The sequence below is a fragment of the Clupea harengus genome, chromosome 9 (assembly GCF_900700415.2).
Source record: "Clupea harengus chromosome 9, Ch_v2.0.2, whole genome shotgun sequence".
In the NCBI taxonomy this organism is placed as follows: domain Eukaryota; kingdom Metazoa; phylum Chordata; class Actinopteri; order Clupeiformes; family Clupeidae; genus Clupea; species Clupea harengus.
Genome location: NC_045160.1, coordinates 346548 through 366980, shown reverse-complemented (window position 1 = coordinate 366980; position 20433 = coordinate 346548). Strand labels below are relative to the sequence as shown.

General features: G+C 42.7%; 1 protein-coding gene across 1 annotated transcript; it reads right to left on the bottom strand.

Annotated features, from left to right (window-relative positions):
* Positions 1 to 4842: 4842 nt before the first annotated feature.
* On the bottom strand, positions 4843 to 5778 carry LOC105905758 (olfactory receptor 52Z1-like). Its single transcript, XM_012833803.1, has one exon. It carries the CDS (start codon positions 5776 to 5778, stop codon positions 4843 to 4845), a length of 936 nt encoding a protein of 311 aa, XP_012689257.1.
* Positions 5779 to 20433: the final 14655 nt, after the last annotated feature.

Genomic DNA, 20433 nt, shown 5'->3' with positions numbered 1-20433 from the left:
AACAGTTGCCTCTGAGTCAACACAGGGGCAATAGGGTCACTAGCACTCCCTCAGACCCCCCGTCGTCGCTCCTCAATGATTTTTCAGCCGTACATTTACTTAACCGAACTTTGTGACAACATAAATTGATTAATGCTAGGATTAAGTATTCAGCACATGTTTTTGTCCAAAGTGACCCGGGAATCAAACCTGGGTCAACTGCTTATAAGGCAACAATGCTATTCACTACACCAACTTGGGCCCTGTTAGGCCTGTTAGAATAAGCCTACATAATGGCATCACATTAAGGGCCAGATTTAGTAACAGAATTGCGCCCACTTCAGGCGTAATTTCTACGCAAAATGCAGGTAAAGACAAGGAACCGTATTTACAAACGCGCCGCACTTGGGTAAAATCGCAGCTTACCCGCTGCTGAAGCAGATAGGCAAGTTGCGCTTCCCGTCTAATACATATGCATAAATGGGAGGGTATAAGGGAAAGTGGGTGTTCGCCGCAAAAAGATGGGAGGAGATGCGTAAAGTGCGCCTAATTATGTATTCCGTGGTATTTACTAAAACTGCCTGCTGAGAGCGCGTCTCTAATTTGCGTGAGAATTCTCCGCCTCATAAAAGCAGGTCTAAACCAGGTCTGTTCCATTTGTAACGAATCAAGAGTTGTTTTAGCATGACATATCAGCTGCTAAATGAAAACTATGTGTGTGCGAGAAATTTGACGCAATTCATCAGCGTTTTGGGTGGGGATACAGGGGAAAATATAACAGAAATGTTATTTGTTTATGTAGGGTTTAAACCGTCTTCTTTGCACAGCTAGTAAAGCGCTCGCCTTCTGCGTAGGAGTAACGCGTATCTATTCAGGAAAAGTACTTATACCTGAAGTACTCTAACTATACTAAGTCAATTGTAGAGACAGAGCAGCATTTTCATTTCACCTTCCATGAATATTTTGTCGTTATAGCCTTTCGAGCGCAAGCTACCCCCAGTGCCATGGCAACCGAACGTCAGCGTGTCTAAAAACCTCTGTTTCCCCTGTCCACACTACAACGCGAACCCGGAGTGAACCAAAAGCTCTAATTCTAAATCTAACTCATCATCCATGGTGGCAGGAACACACAGGCCCATTCTCTCCTCTTTTAGCGGCGCGCTCATAACACGAGAGGGCGGAGTAAGGCGATGATTACCCAACGAGGTTCTGGTTTGATAAATACTATGCGGTGCGCTGTATGCGGTTTGGCGAAGGTGCTGATTACGCTGTGCTCGCAAATTTACGTAAATCTGGCCCTTAGTATAATAATAATAATAATAATAATAATAATAATGAATTTAATTTGTAATGCACTCTTCATTCAGAAGAATCTCAGAGTGTATCACAATTGTTACATGAATAATAACTGTGTTGGTTATGTTATTATAATATAATATTATAATTTTTACATTTTGACTTAATATATGTTACAGTTTTTCTCGATTGATTACATTCAAAAACTGGAACTTATGGCACAATGACCACAACCTGTAACTCATGTGCCAACTCCCTAAACCAATTCTGCTAAACATTAAGCACAATTATTTGCTTTAGACACAGATTTCAATTGTTAACCGCACTTTCTTCAAAACAGAACACACAATGATCTGCTTTAGACACAGATTTAAATTGTTAACCACACTTTAGTGCTTTAGACACAGATTTCAATTGTTAACCGCACTTTCTTCAAAACAGAACACACAATGATCTGCTTTAGACACAGATTTAAATTGTTAACCACACTTTCTTCAAAACACTAAACACCATCCTCTCTACTTTGCACACTTCATCAATGCCAAAACCTCCTTGTGTTCAGACAGAACACACTGCTATTCAATTGGCAAAACTTCCATTTCCAAGGCTGTTGTGCCATTTGAAATCAAAGCTTTAGCAATATGATGGCCACAGGTTAGCTCCTGGTTTGGAGAACAATTGATGGCAACATTGAAGTGAGAGGTGATAAGAAAGGCAGAGGAGTGAGAGTAAGAGGAGGAGGAGGAGGAGGAGGAGGAAGAGGATAGAGAAAGAGCAAGATAAGTCATTATCTCTGATGAGATTCGGGCCACTGTGGTCAACCATATGGTCAACCATGGTTTGACCATGCAGGAGGCTGGCCAGAGGGTTCAACCAAATATAAGCCGCTTCTCAGTTGCATCTATTCTCTGGACATTCAGAAGAGGGAATAGGTAAGAAACACTACTATGACAGGAAAACACTAGTTTGAATGCCTTATCAGGAGCATAGTATTCTTGTATTTTCCATTGTACTGTATCTGTAAAATTACGTAAACAAATACAAAGTGCAACCATTGATGACCAAGACATATTCCTAAACATCAATACAGTGAGCCTAGCCACAGTGGACTGTGTTCTAAGGCGGAACACCTTGAGAATAAAGCAGGTGTACAGGGTGCCTTTTGTCAGAAACTCCGACAGTCAAACAGTTATGCTATGACTATGTGCAAGTAAGTCATATACATTTCCACAACTGATTGCATCCTATCAGCACTGACACATTACTGTACTGTATTGTAATCCAATCCAATGTTACAGTTTTTCTCGATTGCTTACACACATGAAGCATGCCTCGTTTTCTCAAAACTCTAAACACAAATCCCTAAACCACTCACACAAAATGCAACAACATTCACAACACTGTGTAGGTCAATTTCTGATAGCACATTGTCAATATTGTCTTGAGCTAGAACAGGATGCAGTAGTTTTTTGTCCTTTTTTATTTTACATTTTTCTTTCTTTTTTTTGTTGACTGTACTGGCCTATATCCTATTGTTTGTTCTGTGCAAATCATTTACACATTCATTTGTGTTTGCTGTGATGTATAGGCTACAGCACTTTTGGAAAAAATAAAGAAATATTTTAGTTGTTACTGTATATTTGTGTGTTGTTTTATATTTGCGTAAAAACATTATACAGTTATATTTTACTACAGGAGTAAGCGTATAGTAACATAATGTTCCTGATAAGGCCTTCATACTGGTGTTTTCCCATTTCATAGTAGTGTTTTCCATTGAGCACATCAGTGTTCAATCGATGCTTAGAATGTCTACTCATATAATGGGCTGTGTTTGTCATTAGAAAACAAAGTACCCTTTTGAGGTGACATAACACTGTTTTGAAAGCAAAGTTGCCTTTTGCAGGAGATATAAAGGGTTTTGCATTTTGTGTGAGTGGTTTTGGGATTTGTGTTTAGAGTTTTGAGAAAACGAGGCATGCTTTCAAAAAATGTGTGTTAGCAATCGAGAAAAACTGTATTACAGTTGTTCTCAATTGCTTACACACATTTTTTGAAAGCATACCTCATTTTCCCAAAACCTCACACACAAAATGCAAAACCCTACATATCTCCTGCAAAATGCTACTTTGCCTTCAAAACAATGTTATGTCTCCTCAAAATGGTATTTTGTGTTCAAATGACACACACAATCCATCATATGAGTATACATTTCTAAGCACCCATTGAACACTGATGTGCTGAATGGAAAACATTACTATGAATGGGAAAACACCAGTATGAAGGCCTTATCAGGAGCATTACGCCTTTTCATGTTCAGTTATATTGCTAAAGCTTTGATTACAAATTGCACAACAGCCTTGGAAATGGAAGTTTTGCCATTTGAATGGCAGTGTGTTCTGTCTGAACACAAGGAGATTTGGCATTGATGAAGTGTACAAAATAGAGAGGATTGTGTGTAGTGTTTTGAAGAAAGTGTGGTTTACAATTGAAATCTGGGTCTAAAGCAGATAATTGTGTTTATAGTTCAGCAGAATTGGTTTAGGGAGTTGGCACATGAGTTACAGGTTGTGGTCACTGTGTCATACGTTCCATACGTTGTCATATGTTTTTGTGTGTAAACAATTGAGAAAAACTGTAATGGAAATCAAGTGGACATAGCCACTGAAAGATTGTAGTGTCTTTTGGATGCTTTGCATCACAAACCAGCGGCTTGTCATTACTTGCCTTCAATAGGCCCTTCAAGACATGGCTCCTCTACCAGGTAAATATAGTGGAATCACATATGTTTTAAGTAAACAACACACATTTTCATCTGTATTTTGTTGAAATACCCTTTTTGTAAACCAGTCCCATTCAGTTGACCTCACAGTAGCCCTCTGTCCAATAATGTCTCTTTTTAGTGAGTGTGTGCAATTCAAATTATAAGTCAGGGAAATTAACCAAGCTAATTAAGAACAATGTCTCTAGAAAGAAAAATCAATTGTAATTTAACATGTTTTACTGTGTAAAATGAACCAATTACCAGTATGTTTTGCTGTTCATATTATTTTTCTGTGACTGTTATATAGTTGATGCTGGGGGAAATGATGCACAAAAGGACAACATTTAAATAAATATATTTAAATATTGTGTGTCGGTGGCATTGATGTTTAGATATGATCCATGGAAGGTAAATTGATGAAATTACACATATTCACTGTACTCTTCTGGCAGTAAGATCACTTCAAAATCACTAGCAAACGAATCCAGCTCAAATAGGATTTTATGTCTACTTAAGATGTGACCCCATGGAAAAGTACATTTTATTTATGTTATTTTAAGTCCAAAATGTCTCTGTCAAGACCACTTACTAATACTGAGGGCACATATCCTTTCCCTTTTCTGTAAAGCAAGACATCCTATTTAAAAAAAATGTCCATCTGATTTCCTGACACATCTGTTTCTATACTGAATCACTAAATGGGATTATAAACATTTTCCTCTAAACAGATAAAATACAAACTTCAGAGGTATCATTTAAATCCCCATACTAAACACTCAGTATTCTTTAATAACAGTTAATGACATCTATTTACAGAAAACAATCGTAATTTTCTGTTTAATTTCTTTAGTCTTTAGGCCATATATCAAAGGGTTTACAAAAGGAGGAAATGTAAGCATCATTACTCCAAAAAACTTGTGCAAACCTGTTGATAAGCCTTGTATACGATAAGCAAGCACATTGAACAAAATTGTGATCTCAAAAATCAAGAAAACTACTAAATGTGTGGCACAGGTTTGGAGTGCCTTGCTTCTTGCATTTGTTCTATTAGTTGATGAGACACAAGCTATCAGGATCTGCACGTAAGTGTAAATCACCACAGACAATGACAGGCCTTGGAAAAATGCAGTTATAAACAGACCATAGTAGTTATTGATCCTTGTGTCACCACATGTTAACTTAACCAAAGCAGGATTATTACAGTATGGGTCCATTATTTCTGTCCTGCAAATTTTAGGTCGAGTGAGTAATGTAAACAGAATGAGGATCAGGCTGAAGTCCACAGTCCACATGAGAATGATGAGTTTAATCAGGTAGCTGTTAGTAAAAATGGAGTTGTACCTCAGAGGCTTGCATATGGCAACATACCTATCATAGGCCATGACAGTTAGGATGAGAAGGGCTCCAGCTCCATACAAGTGTATAAGAAATGCTTGCAAGATGCACGCAATATGGGATATGAAAATATTCTGGGACAAAAGACTAAAGACCATTTGTGGGAAAAAAGCAGTTGCACCCACCAGGTCATTCAGTGGCATGTTGAATAATAGAATATACATGGGTTTATGCAGTTCTTTACTCGTGACAATAACGGAAAGAACCACTATGTTGCAAACGACGATGGTTAAATAGGTTAGTGTCCCAAAGATGAAAGCTAGATAATTGTTTGGTGGTGATAATTTAAGTGTTTCCAGTGTCAAAGCAGCTGAGAAGACTGGATAGACAGACATATTAGGAGACATCATGGGTGGTTGTACTCTTACTCCCACCTGCAATGTAGAGAATGCCCGTCTTTTAGTCTTTTGATGTAGCAAAGCTAAGACATTCAACTTCTTTTCATTAAATAGCAGGATGCAATCTGGTACTTGTAAATACAATACCCACATATAATTATTATAATCATTTCTGTTTCTCTTTTATGCCTGCACAGATTATAATCAGAAAACTCATAATCATAGGAGTTGTATGTGTATATATATATATATGTCTGTATACACACACTCACACATACGTTTACATACTAAATCAGTGTTACTAGATTGCTAATAACCTGATGTTCTGTGAAAGTACAAAACGTATGAACAGCAAGACACATCAAATTCAACATTACTAAAAACAAGAATTAATAAGACATATTTACTATGAAATCATCATGACACTAAATACAAACTAAACCTCAAGTAGTTGTTCCGTTAGGATTATGAGTAACTGTGCCAGCATCTGAAAAGCACATGAACAGCTTCACCTACCTTTTGTCTACTACAATATTTTTAGCACCCACACTATATTTACAAAGGAAACAAAAGCAAAAAGACTGAACAAATTAATCAATCCCAATTACCCACTGTGGGCAAAACACACTAACTACTGCTTTACCTGTAGCTGTTTTATACTCTCTCATATCACACTAGACCACAGCCCATGGTAAACCCCATAACTGGGTGGGGTATGCTCTAAAATAGGGCTGTGTCCATGGAGCCAATGTTGTCATCTGTTCATTCTCTGAACCTGAGCAAATAGTGCATCACAAAGTAAATTACAGCTCCCAAGGCACACAGAGTGAGTAAACTGCTACTGCTACAATAATAACAATCATAATGTTATCATAATTTTTATTATTATTATTATTATTAACAACAACACCAACAACAACAACCAAAATAATAATAATCATTTTAATAATAATAATAATAAAATATGTTGTCTTCATAATTACTGAAACTGAATATGCAGTGGAAGAATGCATAGACATGTAAAAAAGAATGCAGGAGATAATGGGGCCAAGTGGACACAAGACAAACATTTTGCATTTTGCATCTTATCTTTATGCCCTGTTTCTTTTGATAATCAATGGTTTGATCACACAACAGAGGGTTGAGATAGGTGTCACCGGTAAGTCCCTCTGCCTGTCAAAGGTAGCCTAATGGCTCAACAGTCTAGAATATATATATTTGTGTTATTGTGGCCCTCTCTTCCTCCTACAACCATCATTTTGAAATGGCAATGTGAATTGTATGAAAGGAAGAGAATAAAGTTTTTTTTTAATGTTTATTTGACATGCTGTCATCCAAATATAATGGGTCAACAATAAAAGTCCATAGAAAGGGATGTATTATTATAGCTCTTAGAGAGTTTAGCTGTAAAAAACGTGTTACTTTGTTTGATAACCAACAACTGTCTGCAAAACCTTTAGCCAGAGTTGCAGGCTATAGGCCTATCTTGAATTGCCTTACAGCACTTTAATGTCAGCAACAAAAAAAATTGTGTAATCTGAAAGGTCATGTTTGGTTTTAAGATTTCTGGAAAGCGACAGTTCACACAAGTTCATGTAGCAGTTTCATAATTCAGACTAGTCTATGTTGGAGCCACTTAAATTTGCTAATCAGAGAAAAAATCATAGAATCTCAAAGAACTGCTGAAAAAGGTGTTTAAACTAGGACTGTCAATAGATAAAAAAAAATAACGAATTAATCTCACATTTTGAAATTCATTAATCTAGATTAATCGTGATTAAAAGTTTGTTTTTCTTCTAAAGACTAAATCTTATAAATTAACGAGTGATCACTTCAGACAGCGTGTATTTTAGACACTGTTGTTTAATAGTATTTTTTTCGTGCTCTCTCGCGTCATACAAGGAATGTATGCAAGACACATTTGTGCCCCTCAACAGTAAATCATAAGAATTGTCCCCTCAAGCAATTCGGAACACCTCAGTCAGCCCACCGTCTTCAACTATGTTGATGGGTCGACATTCACCTGCAACCCAAACTGCTACAGTGTTGGTAACCTTTTCACGGACTGGTCTAGTTATTTTCCTTGAGAAGTCGTGGAGTGTGGGTTGGCGACCATCTAACCTGGGACTGCTTTCTGTCGGGTGCTTTGCATTAAGGTGATAACTTAAAGACGAGCTGCTTATGTGATAGCTAAATTCAGCTTGACATATGCTACATACAACTTTAGTTTTGTCGATTGTTCCGTCATTTTGCCTCTTAAACAGAAACTTTCCGTTCAACAATACCTTAGCTCTCTCCAGTGGCGTAACGTAGTAACGACGGGCTCAGGTGCAAGATATTATGACTGGCCCCCCTAGTGAACGAAAAAAAAAAAAAAAAAAAGTAGCGTTCCCTACTTCCGCAACCACGTCTAAAAAAAACGCTAATCAAAGGTATCAATTATATATTATCAATATAAATAGTGTTTCATTAATCAACCTTACTTATTTCAGAAGCGATGGGTGTGTACACAATGAACTAAGTCTTGTTTGACTCTCAGCAGGAACATTTCTTACCGTAAAAATAGTTAGAAAGTAATAATAATAGCGACCACTATTTACCCAACTTGTAGCCTAGTAATCCTGCCCTACCATAATGTATGTAGGCTATAACTTGTCTTGAAATGTATATCTATCACAATAGCCGTAAGTTACCTGTTGCATGGTTGCTGACACACCACTGAGGGCAGAAGCAGCGATGCTGATCCCTGCTGACTCAGTGGGCTCGCGACTAGTTGACGCCTGGCTAGTTAAAAAGCCGAATTGGTTTAACTATAGTGTATTGTATTGTCACATGATCAAATACAGACTTGATATTGGACAACAACATACATATTACCCAGCAATCATCATTGCGAATCACAAAAATACCAAGGAAAATGAGAACTTATTCATTTCATTGAATAGTTTTTTGATAGTTTCTATAGTGTATGTAGGATAAGCATATGATTTTGTTATAAATTGCTACTTTTCCACAAAAAATAACCAATTAAGTTGTAGAAACATCTCCAGCAGTATCAGTGGAAACAAAATGCACTTCAGCTCACTTATTGGTGTCATATCAAAGGGTGTGCACACTTGTGTACATATGATATTTTTAGTTTATCATATTGAGTAGAATTGACAAAAAATTTACTCAATCTATTGTAGAATATGTCTGTAACGTAGGAGAAGGTGAAAGGGCGGAGCAGACTTTCTGGCTTGAATGTATACGACAGGACAGGCTAGAGACAAAAGTACAATGTTGTTCTATGTGCAAACAGCAGATTCTAGACATAAGCATTACGATAATTCCTGTCTGAGGCTAAATGAAAAGATAAAATACAGAAGCCATCAAGGCGACCTCTGCCATCCCCACCGCCACAACCAGAAATCAATCGATCCCCTGGCGAACTAGTTCCCTTGTATAAGTTAGAATCTTCTGTATTTTGGTATTTTGGAAATTCTTTTTGGCCTGGATCGTCTGTGGGTTTACCCTTTTTGGATCTTTTAGTTTATCTTTTGAAAATAAATTCTAAGTTATTGTCTGCATCTGGTCTGAAATTGGGTCATTTCCTGCCAACCCTAACTGTTAGTAGGGCCTATGCCTTTGTTGAATTTTTGGATCGTTTGTGTGTTGGAGTCACATCACAACAAGCCTGCCACCACTTTTGACTCCCACCAGTTTGCATACAGAGCAAACAGGGCTACAGAAGATGCTATTGCCACGGCTCTCCACACCACACTTACACACGTGGCACAGAGAGGGAATTACGCCAGGCTGCTCTTCATAGACTTCAGCTCTGCTTTCAACACGATCATACCAAGCAGACTGGTCACCAAACTAATGGACTTAGGGCTCTCACAGCAAATCTGCTACTGGATCAGAAATTTCCTGACAGACCGCTCCCAGAGGGTTAGAGTAGGATCCCATCTCTCCTCAGCTCTCAGCATCAGCATCGGCTCACCGCAGGGCTGCGTGTTGAGCCCCCTACTCTACACCATCTATACCCATGACTGCACTCCCACCCACCCGAGCAATGCCATCATTAAGTTTGCAGATGATACAACCGTGGTGGGGCTCATCTCAGGAGGAGATGAGACTGCATACAGGGAGGAGGTGCAAAGGCTGTCGACATGGTGCACCTTGAACAATCTTGTCCTCAACACCTCCAAGACAAAAGAGCTGATAGTCGACTATAGGAGGAAAAAATCGGACATGCAGCCTATTGCCATCAATGGGGAGAGAGTGGAGAGGGTATCAGACTTCAGCTTCCTGGGCACTCACATCGAGCAGGACCTTTCCTGGACCAGAAACACCATTGCACTGCTGAAAAAGGCACAACAGAGGCTGTATTTCCTGAGGTTACTCAGGAAGAACAAATTAAAAAAGAAACTGTTAGTGTCCTTTTACCGCTGCTCTGTGGAGTCAGTGCTAAGCTATGGCATCTCGCTGTGGTTTGCCAGCTGCACGGCAGCAGAAAGAAAGGTACTCCAGAGGGTCATTAACACAGCGCAAAAAGTAATTGGCTGCTCTCTTCCACCTCTTGAGGACATTTATAAAACACGCTGCCTCAGAAAAGCCCACAGTATCCTCAGAGACTCAACACACCCTGGTTACCACCTATTTGAACTGTTGCCCTCAGGGAGACGCTTTAGGACCATCATAGCAAAAACAGACAGGCTGAGAAACAGCTTCTATCCCAGAGCCATCATAGCACTTAACAATGCACAAAACTGACCTGTATTTGTCTCTCTGTTGTGTTATATGTCTTGTGTTTTTATAGTGTAAATATGTATATATATATGTTCAATCTATATTTTTATTGTTTTTGTGTCTGAGAGCTGCTACCTCAATTTCGTTGTACTTGTGCAATGACAAATAAATATATTCTATTCTATTCTATTCTATTCTATTTTGGACCTTTAAGTTTACATTTTGAAGAAGAAATAAATACTATCACCTGATCTGAACTTGGGTCTTTTTCCCCACTCAGACGTGTGCGTTGCAATGCGTTGATCCAACGGATGAGGGAGGAGGAGTCATAGTGAGATTGACAGGTCAACAAACCAATCACGCCACTAGCAAGCTGTTTACCTTGTGAGTAGTAGCATGCTAACATTAGATAGGTGGCTCAGACACCTCGCAAATCCTATCAGATGTATTTTTTTGTTACATTAACGTTTCTTTTTACATTGTACAGTGTGTATGTGACGATGTGATCGTCCCTACAGATGAATATGTGCTCTGGCTGCCATGCTATCGAGCCAGGCTCTTTGGTGTGGCGGTCGGAGCGTATGTTTGGCACCCTGTTGACCCGGGTTCGAGTCTGGGTGGGGTAACCACGCTCTCCCTTCACTAAAGTGTATTTCTCGGTAACTTAAAAAAAATCTAAGCAAAAAGTCAAACAAACAACTTTTAGGTACAAATACGACCATCTATGGAGTTTGGTCCGCCATCTTTGTTTTTTGTGCTTCGCGCTCTTTAGACGTGAGCATAAACGCGATATGATTGGCTAGCACCTGTGCTGTCATTTATACATGAAAGGATATTTGATTGGCTGACGCATGCGTTGCCTCTCGAAAAGTAGAATATTTTTCAACTCTTGCCGCAAGCAACGCATGAAACGCAACGCAACGGAACCCAACGGAGCCACAATTTAGTTTGGCAAAGGATGACTTCACCCCATTCAAAGTGAATGGGGATCTGTTAACCTTGACGGATCAGCGCATTCCAGCGCAAATGTGTGAGTGGGCCGTGACAGTACGATCAAGGCAAGATGAACCCAGCAGATCCGAATCAGATGAGGACTGTCCTAGAGCAGCAAGGCATCTCACTGGGGCTGCATCAGACTCAGCTGAAAGCTGTTATTTCAAGTATCGGAGACCTGACCGCCCAAATCCAGCCACTCCAACTCAACCAATCCTCTGCGGCTGCTCCGACCACCTCCTCCTCGTCCCCACCATGAGCCCAGACTGCCCCCTCCTGAGCAGTACTCTGGTGAGCCTGGCACCTGCCGTTCCCTCCTTTCACGCTCCCTCGTGTTTGAGCTTCAACCAACCACCTTCCCCTCTGAGCGTGCTAAGGTGGCCTATGTGATCACTCAGCTGTCCGGGCGGGCCAGAGAATGGGGAACCGCTCTCTGGGAGGCCAGGTCACCTTCTTGTGGTGATTTTCAAAATGTTGCAGCTGAGATGAGAAGGGCCTTTGACCGCTCTAAGCACGGGCATGAGGCTGCACGAGAATTACTACACATACACCAAGGGCGCAGGTCTGTGTCGAATTACGCCATTGACTTTCAGACCCTTGCAACCTCTTCGGGTTGGAATTCGGAGGCTCTGTTTGACATATTCCTGAATGGGCTGTCTGAAGAAATCAAGGACGAGCTTGTCGCCCCTAAACCTGCCTCACACCTGCGAGGGCCTGGTGGACATTGCCGTCCGCATCAACATGAGCCTACAACAGCACCGACGTGTGAGAGCCCTTGGGGGTCCCCCTCGGACCCTTTTTGTTACCCCTGCTGTCCAGCCTGCATCCCTGTCTGCTTCCTACACTTCTGGGCCAGAGCCCATACAAATTGACCGTCTGACCCCGGCTGAGCGACAAAGAAGGCTCAGCTCCCGTTCCTGCCTGTACTGCGGCCAGTCAGGTCACTTCATCTCCACCTGCCCAGCAAAAGACATCGCTCACCAGTAAGAGGGGTACTGATGAACGTGACACCTGTACAACCCTCCTCAGAACAACAAACTCTCCTCCCTGCCAACAGGAGGTGGTGGCACTGATTGACTCCGGATCGGAGGAGAATTGAATTGACTCCTGCTTTGTGGCTCAGTGGGGATTGTCGACTGTAGAGCTAAAAACTCCCATGGTTGCCAACGCGCTGAATGGTCAGAGGTTGGCTAACATCACACAAGCCAGGATCTCTGCCTTTCTGGTAACCATCATGAACAAATACGTTTTTATGTTATCGACTCTCAACATGCTCCCATGGTCCTTGGCCACCTCTGGCTGGCCAAGCACAACCAACACATCGACTGGGTGAGTAGGAGAATTGTGGGCTGGAGCCCGTTCTGTTATTCCAACTGTCTACCAACTGTCTACTTCGGCCCAGACCCAACTTTCCCTAGTACCTGGAGTAGTTCCCGGATCTGTCAGCTGTTCCTCCAGAGTATACGGACCTCAAGGCTGTCTTCAGCAAATCCAGAGCTTCTTCCTTACCCCCTTATCGCCCCTATGATTGTGGCATTGACCTCCTACCTGGCACGTCTCTCCCCTAGGTTGCCTTTATTCCCTGTCCCGGCCCGAGACTGAAGCCATGGACAAGTACGTCCAGGAATCTCTGACAGCAGGTATAATCCGCCCGTCTTCTTCCTGCAGGGGCTGGATTCTTCTTCGTTGGCAAGAAGGATGGATCCTTGCGCCCATGTATTGACTATCGGGGGCTCAATGACATATCTATCAAGAACAGTTACCCCCTACCACTTATGTCCTCTGCCTTTGAGTTGCTTCAAGGGGCTTCTGTTTTTACTAAACTTGACCTACGAAATGTTTACCACCTTGTCCGCATCCGTGAGGGGGACGAATGGAAGACGAATGGAAGCCTTCAACATCTCCTCTGGCCACTATGAGTACCTTGTCTTACCCTTTGGTCTTACTAATGCCCCAGCTGTATTTCAAGGCTTGATTAACGATGTACTCAGAGACATACTTAATCAGTTTGTTTTCGTTTTCCTGGATGATATTTAAATAATTTTTCCAAGTCATTATCTGATCATGTCTTCCATGTCCGTAGGGTCTTTCAACGCCTGCTTGAGAACCAACTTTTTGTTAAGGCTGAGAAGTGCGAGTTCCATCAGAACACTGTTGCCTTTCTGGGTTATGTCATCTCACCCGGAGCCATCCAGATGGACCAACAAAAGATCAGAGCAGTACTGGAGTGGACTGCACCCTCTAGCTGCAGGGAGCTTCAACGTTTTCTCGGCTTTGCAAACCTTTATCGGCGTTTTATTCGGAACTACGGTGTAGTGGCAACCTCCCTCACAGCTCTGACCTCGACAGCTGTCAGGTTCATCTGGTCCTCCGTATCAGAAGGAGTGTTCCAGACCCTGAAACAACGGTTCACCTCAGCCCCCAGCATGAACCAACCAGACCCCAACCGGCAGTTCATTGTGGAGGTTGATGCCTCTGACGTTGCCGTTGGAGCAGTGCTCTCCCAGTGTTCAGCCAAGGATAACAAGGTCCATCCTTGTGCTTTTTTTTCTCACCGCCTCACCCTCACCGAACAGAACTATGATGTTGGCAATAGGGAACTGCTAGCAGTAAAACTGGCCTTGGAGGAGTGGAGACACTGGCTGGAGGGTTCCTCCGTGCCATTCCTGGTCTGGACTGACCATAAGAACCTAGAGTACATTCGCACCGCCAAAAAACTAAACCCCTGCCAAGCCTGCTGGTCCCTGTTCTTCTCCCAGTTCAACTTCACCTTATCTTTCTGCCCTGGCCACAAGAACTTGAAGCCCGATGCACTGTCCCGAAGGTTCAGCTCTCATGAGAAATCCCAAGAACCCGACACCATCCTTCCCTCGCATTGTATTTTAGGGGCAGCACGGTTCGATATTGAGTCCATTGTGACTGCAGCCCAAGTTAATGAAGCAGGGCCCAATCAATGTCCTAATAACCGTCTTTATATCCCTAGCTCTGTCTCCGTCCACAGGTTTTGCAGTGGGGCCATTCTACCCAGCTGTCCTGCCACCCAGGGACCAAACGAACTCAAGCCTTTCATCGGCCGAAGATTCTTGTGGCCTTCCATGAAGGAGGAGGTCCACCGGTTTGTCCAAGCCTGCTCGGTCTGTGCCCAGAATAAGACCTCCACCCGACCACCTGCTGACCTGCTGCAACCCCTGCTTGTCCCAAGAAGATCTTGGTCCCATATATCCCTTCGTTACTGGTCTACCCCCTTCGGAGGGTAACACGACGATCCTCACTGTGGTGGATCGTTTTTCTAAGTCGGTCAACTTCATTCCTCTTCCTAATTCAATTCAATTCAATTCAATTTTATTCATATAGCGCCATAACAATACAATTGTCTCTAGGCGCTTTACAGAGCCCAGAGCCTGAACCCCCTTAGTGCAAGCACATTGGCAACACGGGCAAGAAAAAACTCCCTGTTAGTCAGGAAGGAACCTTAAGCAGAACCACGGCACATAAGGGGGGACCCATCTGCTTGAGGTCGGCCGGGTGGAGATAGGAAGGGGGGATCGGGGGAGGGTTGTGTGGCAGAAGGGGATGGGAAACAACAGGTGTTGTACATATCCTGCATTTGGTAGGTGTACATAATATATATACAGACATCCGGTGGTAAATACATGATACAAACAAGACCAGTTTAGTGGGTATACACTGTGCTCAAAGGTTTACTGTTACAGGGGTAAGGGGAGTAGGAACAGAGAAACATGTTGATGGTGGCAATATTATATATTGTATATAAATGCTAGCATAGGGTATGAGGTAGAGTAAGTGTACGGCAGTGCGGTGGCGGTGGGTGCAATTGGCAGAGGGTTTCTACGGGTAGACTAAGCTTCCTTCTGCCAAGGAGACGGCTATGTTAATGGTCCAACATGTTTTTAAGTTTCATGGGCTACCTATTGATGTAGTTTCAGACAGGGGGCCACAATTTACCTCCAGTTTTTGGAGAGCTTTTTGTAAATTAATTGGTGCCTCTATATGCTTAACCTCTGGATTCCATCCACAGTCTAACGGCCAGACCGAGAGGGCAAACCAACAGCTGGAGACGGTGCTGCGCTGCATGGCTTCCCAAAACCCCGCCTCTTGGAGCCAACATGGGCTGAGTATGCCATCAACTTGCACATATCGTCCTCCACTGGTCGATCCCTCTTCGAGTTATCCCTGGGCTATCAACCAATTCTGTTCCCAGACCAGGAGAGAGAGGTGGGGGTACCCTCTGCTGAGGCACTCATCCGCTGCTGCCGCCGGACTTGGAGGCGCACACGCTCAGCTCTTGTCCGCTCCTCACCTAAAATTAAGGTTCAAGCTGACAAGCGTCGCTCTCAACCCCCCCCCCCTTTTATCGCCAGGGACAGCCATCACCAGTCATCAGCCCCACCGCAGTCCGTCTCAACCTCCCTGGTCCCCTTTGCCGTATTCACCCCACCTTCAATGTGTCCAAGATCAAACCGTTCATCTGCATCCCCTTGCACCCTGCCCCAAACCTTCCCCACCCCCACGTCTCATTGATGGTTCTGAGGTGTACACTGTATGCCGACTACTGGATGTTCGCCGCCGGGGTCGAGGACTCTAGTGCCTTGTGCACTGGGAGGGCTATGGCCCCGAAGAGAAGTGCTGGGTCCCAACCCTATACATCATGGACCCAACGCTCCGCAATGACTTCCATTGCCAGCCCCCCATCCCACCCAAGAAAACGCCTGGAGGTGTTTGTTCTGCATGTTTTGTCATGCCATGTGTTTTCTATTTGTGCCCTAAAACTCCGCCCCCACCTGCCCTCTGCCACTTCCAGGTTTTTTTCCCTCACCTGTTCCCAATCATCACCCTGTTTGTTATCCTGATTAGTTTCTCCTGCCTCTTGTTTGCTTCCCACCAATGGTCTGTTTCCCCTTTAGTATTTAAGTTCAGTCTGTCCTGTGTCCCATGCTTGATCTTAACATTGTATTTGTTGGTAGATCGGAGTCCTGTCCAAGTCTATGAGTGCCAGTATCGTTTCTCTGTTTCTCTCCTGTGAATACTCTGGAGTATGTTTTGGATTTTTGTGTTTTTCCCTTTTCTCTGCCTTTGTTGAATTTTTGGACCTTTTTAAGTTTACATTTTAAAGAAGAAATAAATACTATCACCTGATCTGCACTTGGGTCTTTTTCCACTGAACCCTAACACTAACCAGACCCTCCAGGATTTTGTGATCGCACCAATTCACGCAAATTCAACGATTCACCCGCAAATTTGACAAATCATTGTCGTCTCCCACAACTTTCTCCCTTCCGCTACACGAAGGGCGGAAATTCTGCCCTGCGGACACGGTGCAGACACTAGCAGAGTTCTAATCCGTTGTAAACAATGAGAATGGCTACACTAGACATGGAAATGTATGCAGCCCATGTCCGCACTGAAGATTCAGAAATAGATCTGGCTTTAATTTTTTATAATTTTCCGCAAGGTGTGCGTGGCCCTTTTTACATAGAGTCTGGTAATAGATCTATGAAATGTAATTAACATTATTTATTTTGCTGTGAATAATGAAGGAAGCAATAAATCCGATTATTTCACAAACCCTCGAGAGCTGTTGCCATGGAGATTTAACATTACTTTCGGATTGAAGATAAGGTAACAGCTAGTGTAGAAGAATGGATTACTTGAAATTGGACGACTTTAAATTAATATATGAAATTGAACAACATAAACACCTATATGGATAAAATAAATCAACAAGGATAGCAAAACATTGATAAGCATAGAATGAGAACGGCAGAAACGCAGGCAGGACGTCAGATGACGAAACAGATCACAGTGACACAGGTTTTTTTTATGTGAAGGCTGAGATATTCATAACATTTTATTCAGTCTTACTTGTGGTCCTTTTGTAATAACAACAGGTGCACTTCGTTAAGTATAAGATAAGTAAATCCTATGTACTGTTCCCGCTACGTTATGTTTTTAATCTCTTCTTAATCCTCTTCGTCCCTAATGGGACAAAAGGCTTCGACGATCTGCCTCCATTTGGACCTGTCTTGTGCTGCATGCTGTGCCTCGCCCCAGGTTAGGTTCATCTCCTTCAGCTCCGCTGTCACCGTTCGCCGCCAGGTGTTCTTGGGCCGGCCTTGCTTCCTTTTCCCAGGTGGAGTCAATCGTAGGGCGATCTTGGGGATGCGGTCCTAGTCCATCCTGAGAACGTGTCCGAGCCATTTGAATCGGCGGCGTTTGATCTCTAGCACCACACTGTTGCACTTAGTCTTCTTGTATAGATGTGCATTGGATATTTTCTCAGGCCAGAAGATTCGACAGAGTTTCCTGAGGCATCCATTATGGAAGGCTTCGACTTTTTTCATGTTGTGAGATGTTACTCGCCAGTACTCCGAGCCGTACAACAACACAGATTTTACGTTACTGTTGTAGAGTCGGACCTTTGTTCTTAAGCTGTATTGCTTAGACTTCCAGATGGAGTGTAGCCTAGCAAAAGCACCCTGTGCCTTTCCGAGTCTTGCTCTAATATCTTTTTGTGCAGAGTTGTCTTTGCTGACGAGGCTTCCCAAGTATGTAAATTCCTCAGCATAGTCAAGAGCGTGCCCGTTCACTGTGATTGGTGCATCTGGGGTGGCATTGATGTACATCACTTGGGTTTTGGGTGCATTTATGTTCAGCCCTACCTGTTGGGCAAATTTGTTCAGTCTGTCAGTTTTCTCCTGCAGGTGAATGTGCTTTGGTGCAAGGACAGCAAGATCATCGGCAAAATCTAGGTCTTCAAGTTGGGAGAACAAAGTCCACTGGATACCCCTGGGTCTGTCAATTGTATTCCGCATGACCCAGTCTATGGCAATCAGGAAGAGAATGGGGGAAATAGTACACCCTTGCCGCACACCAGACTCCACAGTGAACCATGTGGATGGCTCACCACTAACAATGACGCTGCATTCAAAGTGATGGTAGAACAGCCCTATGAGAGTGACCAGTTTTGGGGGAACTCCATAGGCCCTAACAATCTTCCATAGGGTGTCACGATGTAGGCTGTCAAAGGCTTTGCGAAAGTCGATGAAGTTGATGTGCAGGGGAGTTTTCCATTCTACGCACTGCTCAATAATGTTCCTCAGTGCAAAGATCTGGTCTATGCAGCCCCTTCCTCTCCTGAACCCTGCCTGTTCTTGCCGTAGCATCCGGTCAATCGCGGCGTCAATTCTGTCCAGTAGAATCCTGCAGAAGGCCTTAGATGGTACTGACAGCAGGGTGATGGTGGGGTATTACTTCCCTCTCCCCGATGTCTTTAAAGAGATCAGTAAGCACCTTGACCGAAGTGTTAAGTTCGGTCAAGGTGCTTACTAATCTCTGCTGTCACCTTACAATCTGATTGAATTTTAGTTCAGATCAGTGTCAACTAGCTCATTCCAACTGGCCAACACTTTGGACACTCTTACAGTAGGTTATGCATCCGGTGCTCACACACGTTCGCTGTCTATTTCTGAGAGCTCCCTTTTCCCTTTGTGATTGAGGCATGAGAGCCGTGAAGACTGAGCTTTTCTCATTTCAAAATAAAAGCTACTGTTCATATACTTTCTGGGATGTGACCCATTCAGAATAACTTCGTGACCCACATTTTGTGTCGCCACCCACCAGTTGAGAAACACTGAACTAGACCATGCAGCTACCTGCCATTTCTTCTACAGTAAAGAGTATTATAGTTTGTTTATTTGAATGTCTGCCCCTGACCTAGAGATAGCCAATTACTGGTTAGGATTTTGAGATGGCACCTAGGGTGGCCTATCAAATGTCAGTGGTAGCATGGGCCACCTCAGGCCAACCATCCAGACCAGGGGTCTCAAACTCCTGGTCTGCGGGCCAGATCCGGCGCACCAAGCGATTTCATCCGGCCCGCCGGCTCCTCAGAATGTTGCAAAAAGTTCCATTGATTTGAATCGGCCACCGCAACGTTTACCACTGCCATTGGCAATGGGTTTTTTGCTTTAATTCAATCTGACCAGACTGGATGCTCTTTGGCCCCCAGGTAATTTGAGTTTGAGACCCCTGATCTATACACAACCCCCTCTGCAGTCTAAAAAGTCGGTGTAGCTGCTGCCAGCCATGTTGGCACCCCCACCTATATCTGCGACACTGTGGAGCACTTGACACTTTTTTTAATGTGATTGTTACGTTAGAAACATGAATATCATTAATCAAAAGTAGGCCTACATGTGGACTTGGTGCATTATTGTTGTATTATACACCATATAAAAGTTAATGTTTTTGCCCTTTTATTTTGTATTTGGTTGCATCAGTGTTGAAGTGAGAAATGTCAATGCACACAGTCAACACAGGAGAGGACCATGCCCCCATGGCCCTTGGCCATTAGGTGATGATAATAGTGTTGGTTATTTGTTATAAATCCTTGGCCATTAGGTGATGATAATAGTGTTGGTTATATGTTATAAATCCTGTGTGTTCACAGCAAACTGAGTATGGCTTTAGTACCACACTAAGAGGACTACCTGAGAGCTTTCCAGTTAACTTGACCTATAGCAACATTTCTCATATTTCAGCAACGCCCGGATTTTTAATCCTTTCTTTGCTTTTGTTAGTAATTTAACAAAACCTGAGAGACTTGGCACTATTCAGTGTGATCAAAATGGCCACGTGTGATCAAATGGCCACTACTAAATGATCACAAGCCTTGTTTGAGTGTCATTGAAGATACACAAATCATAGTGACATTAGTATGTAAAGAAGTTTCATAAAACTGTAACTATTGCCATATACTGTATATAATTGTAATTTAAATCTGTTATCACCATATTTAATAATATTCAATGTAGCATGTACAGTCCTGACAGATACATATTTACACAGAGAATAACTGAGTAAAATTCTTCACATGTAGATGATGTCTAAAATCAACAAATAACACTTAAATATAAA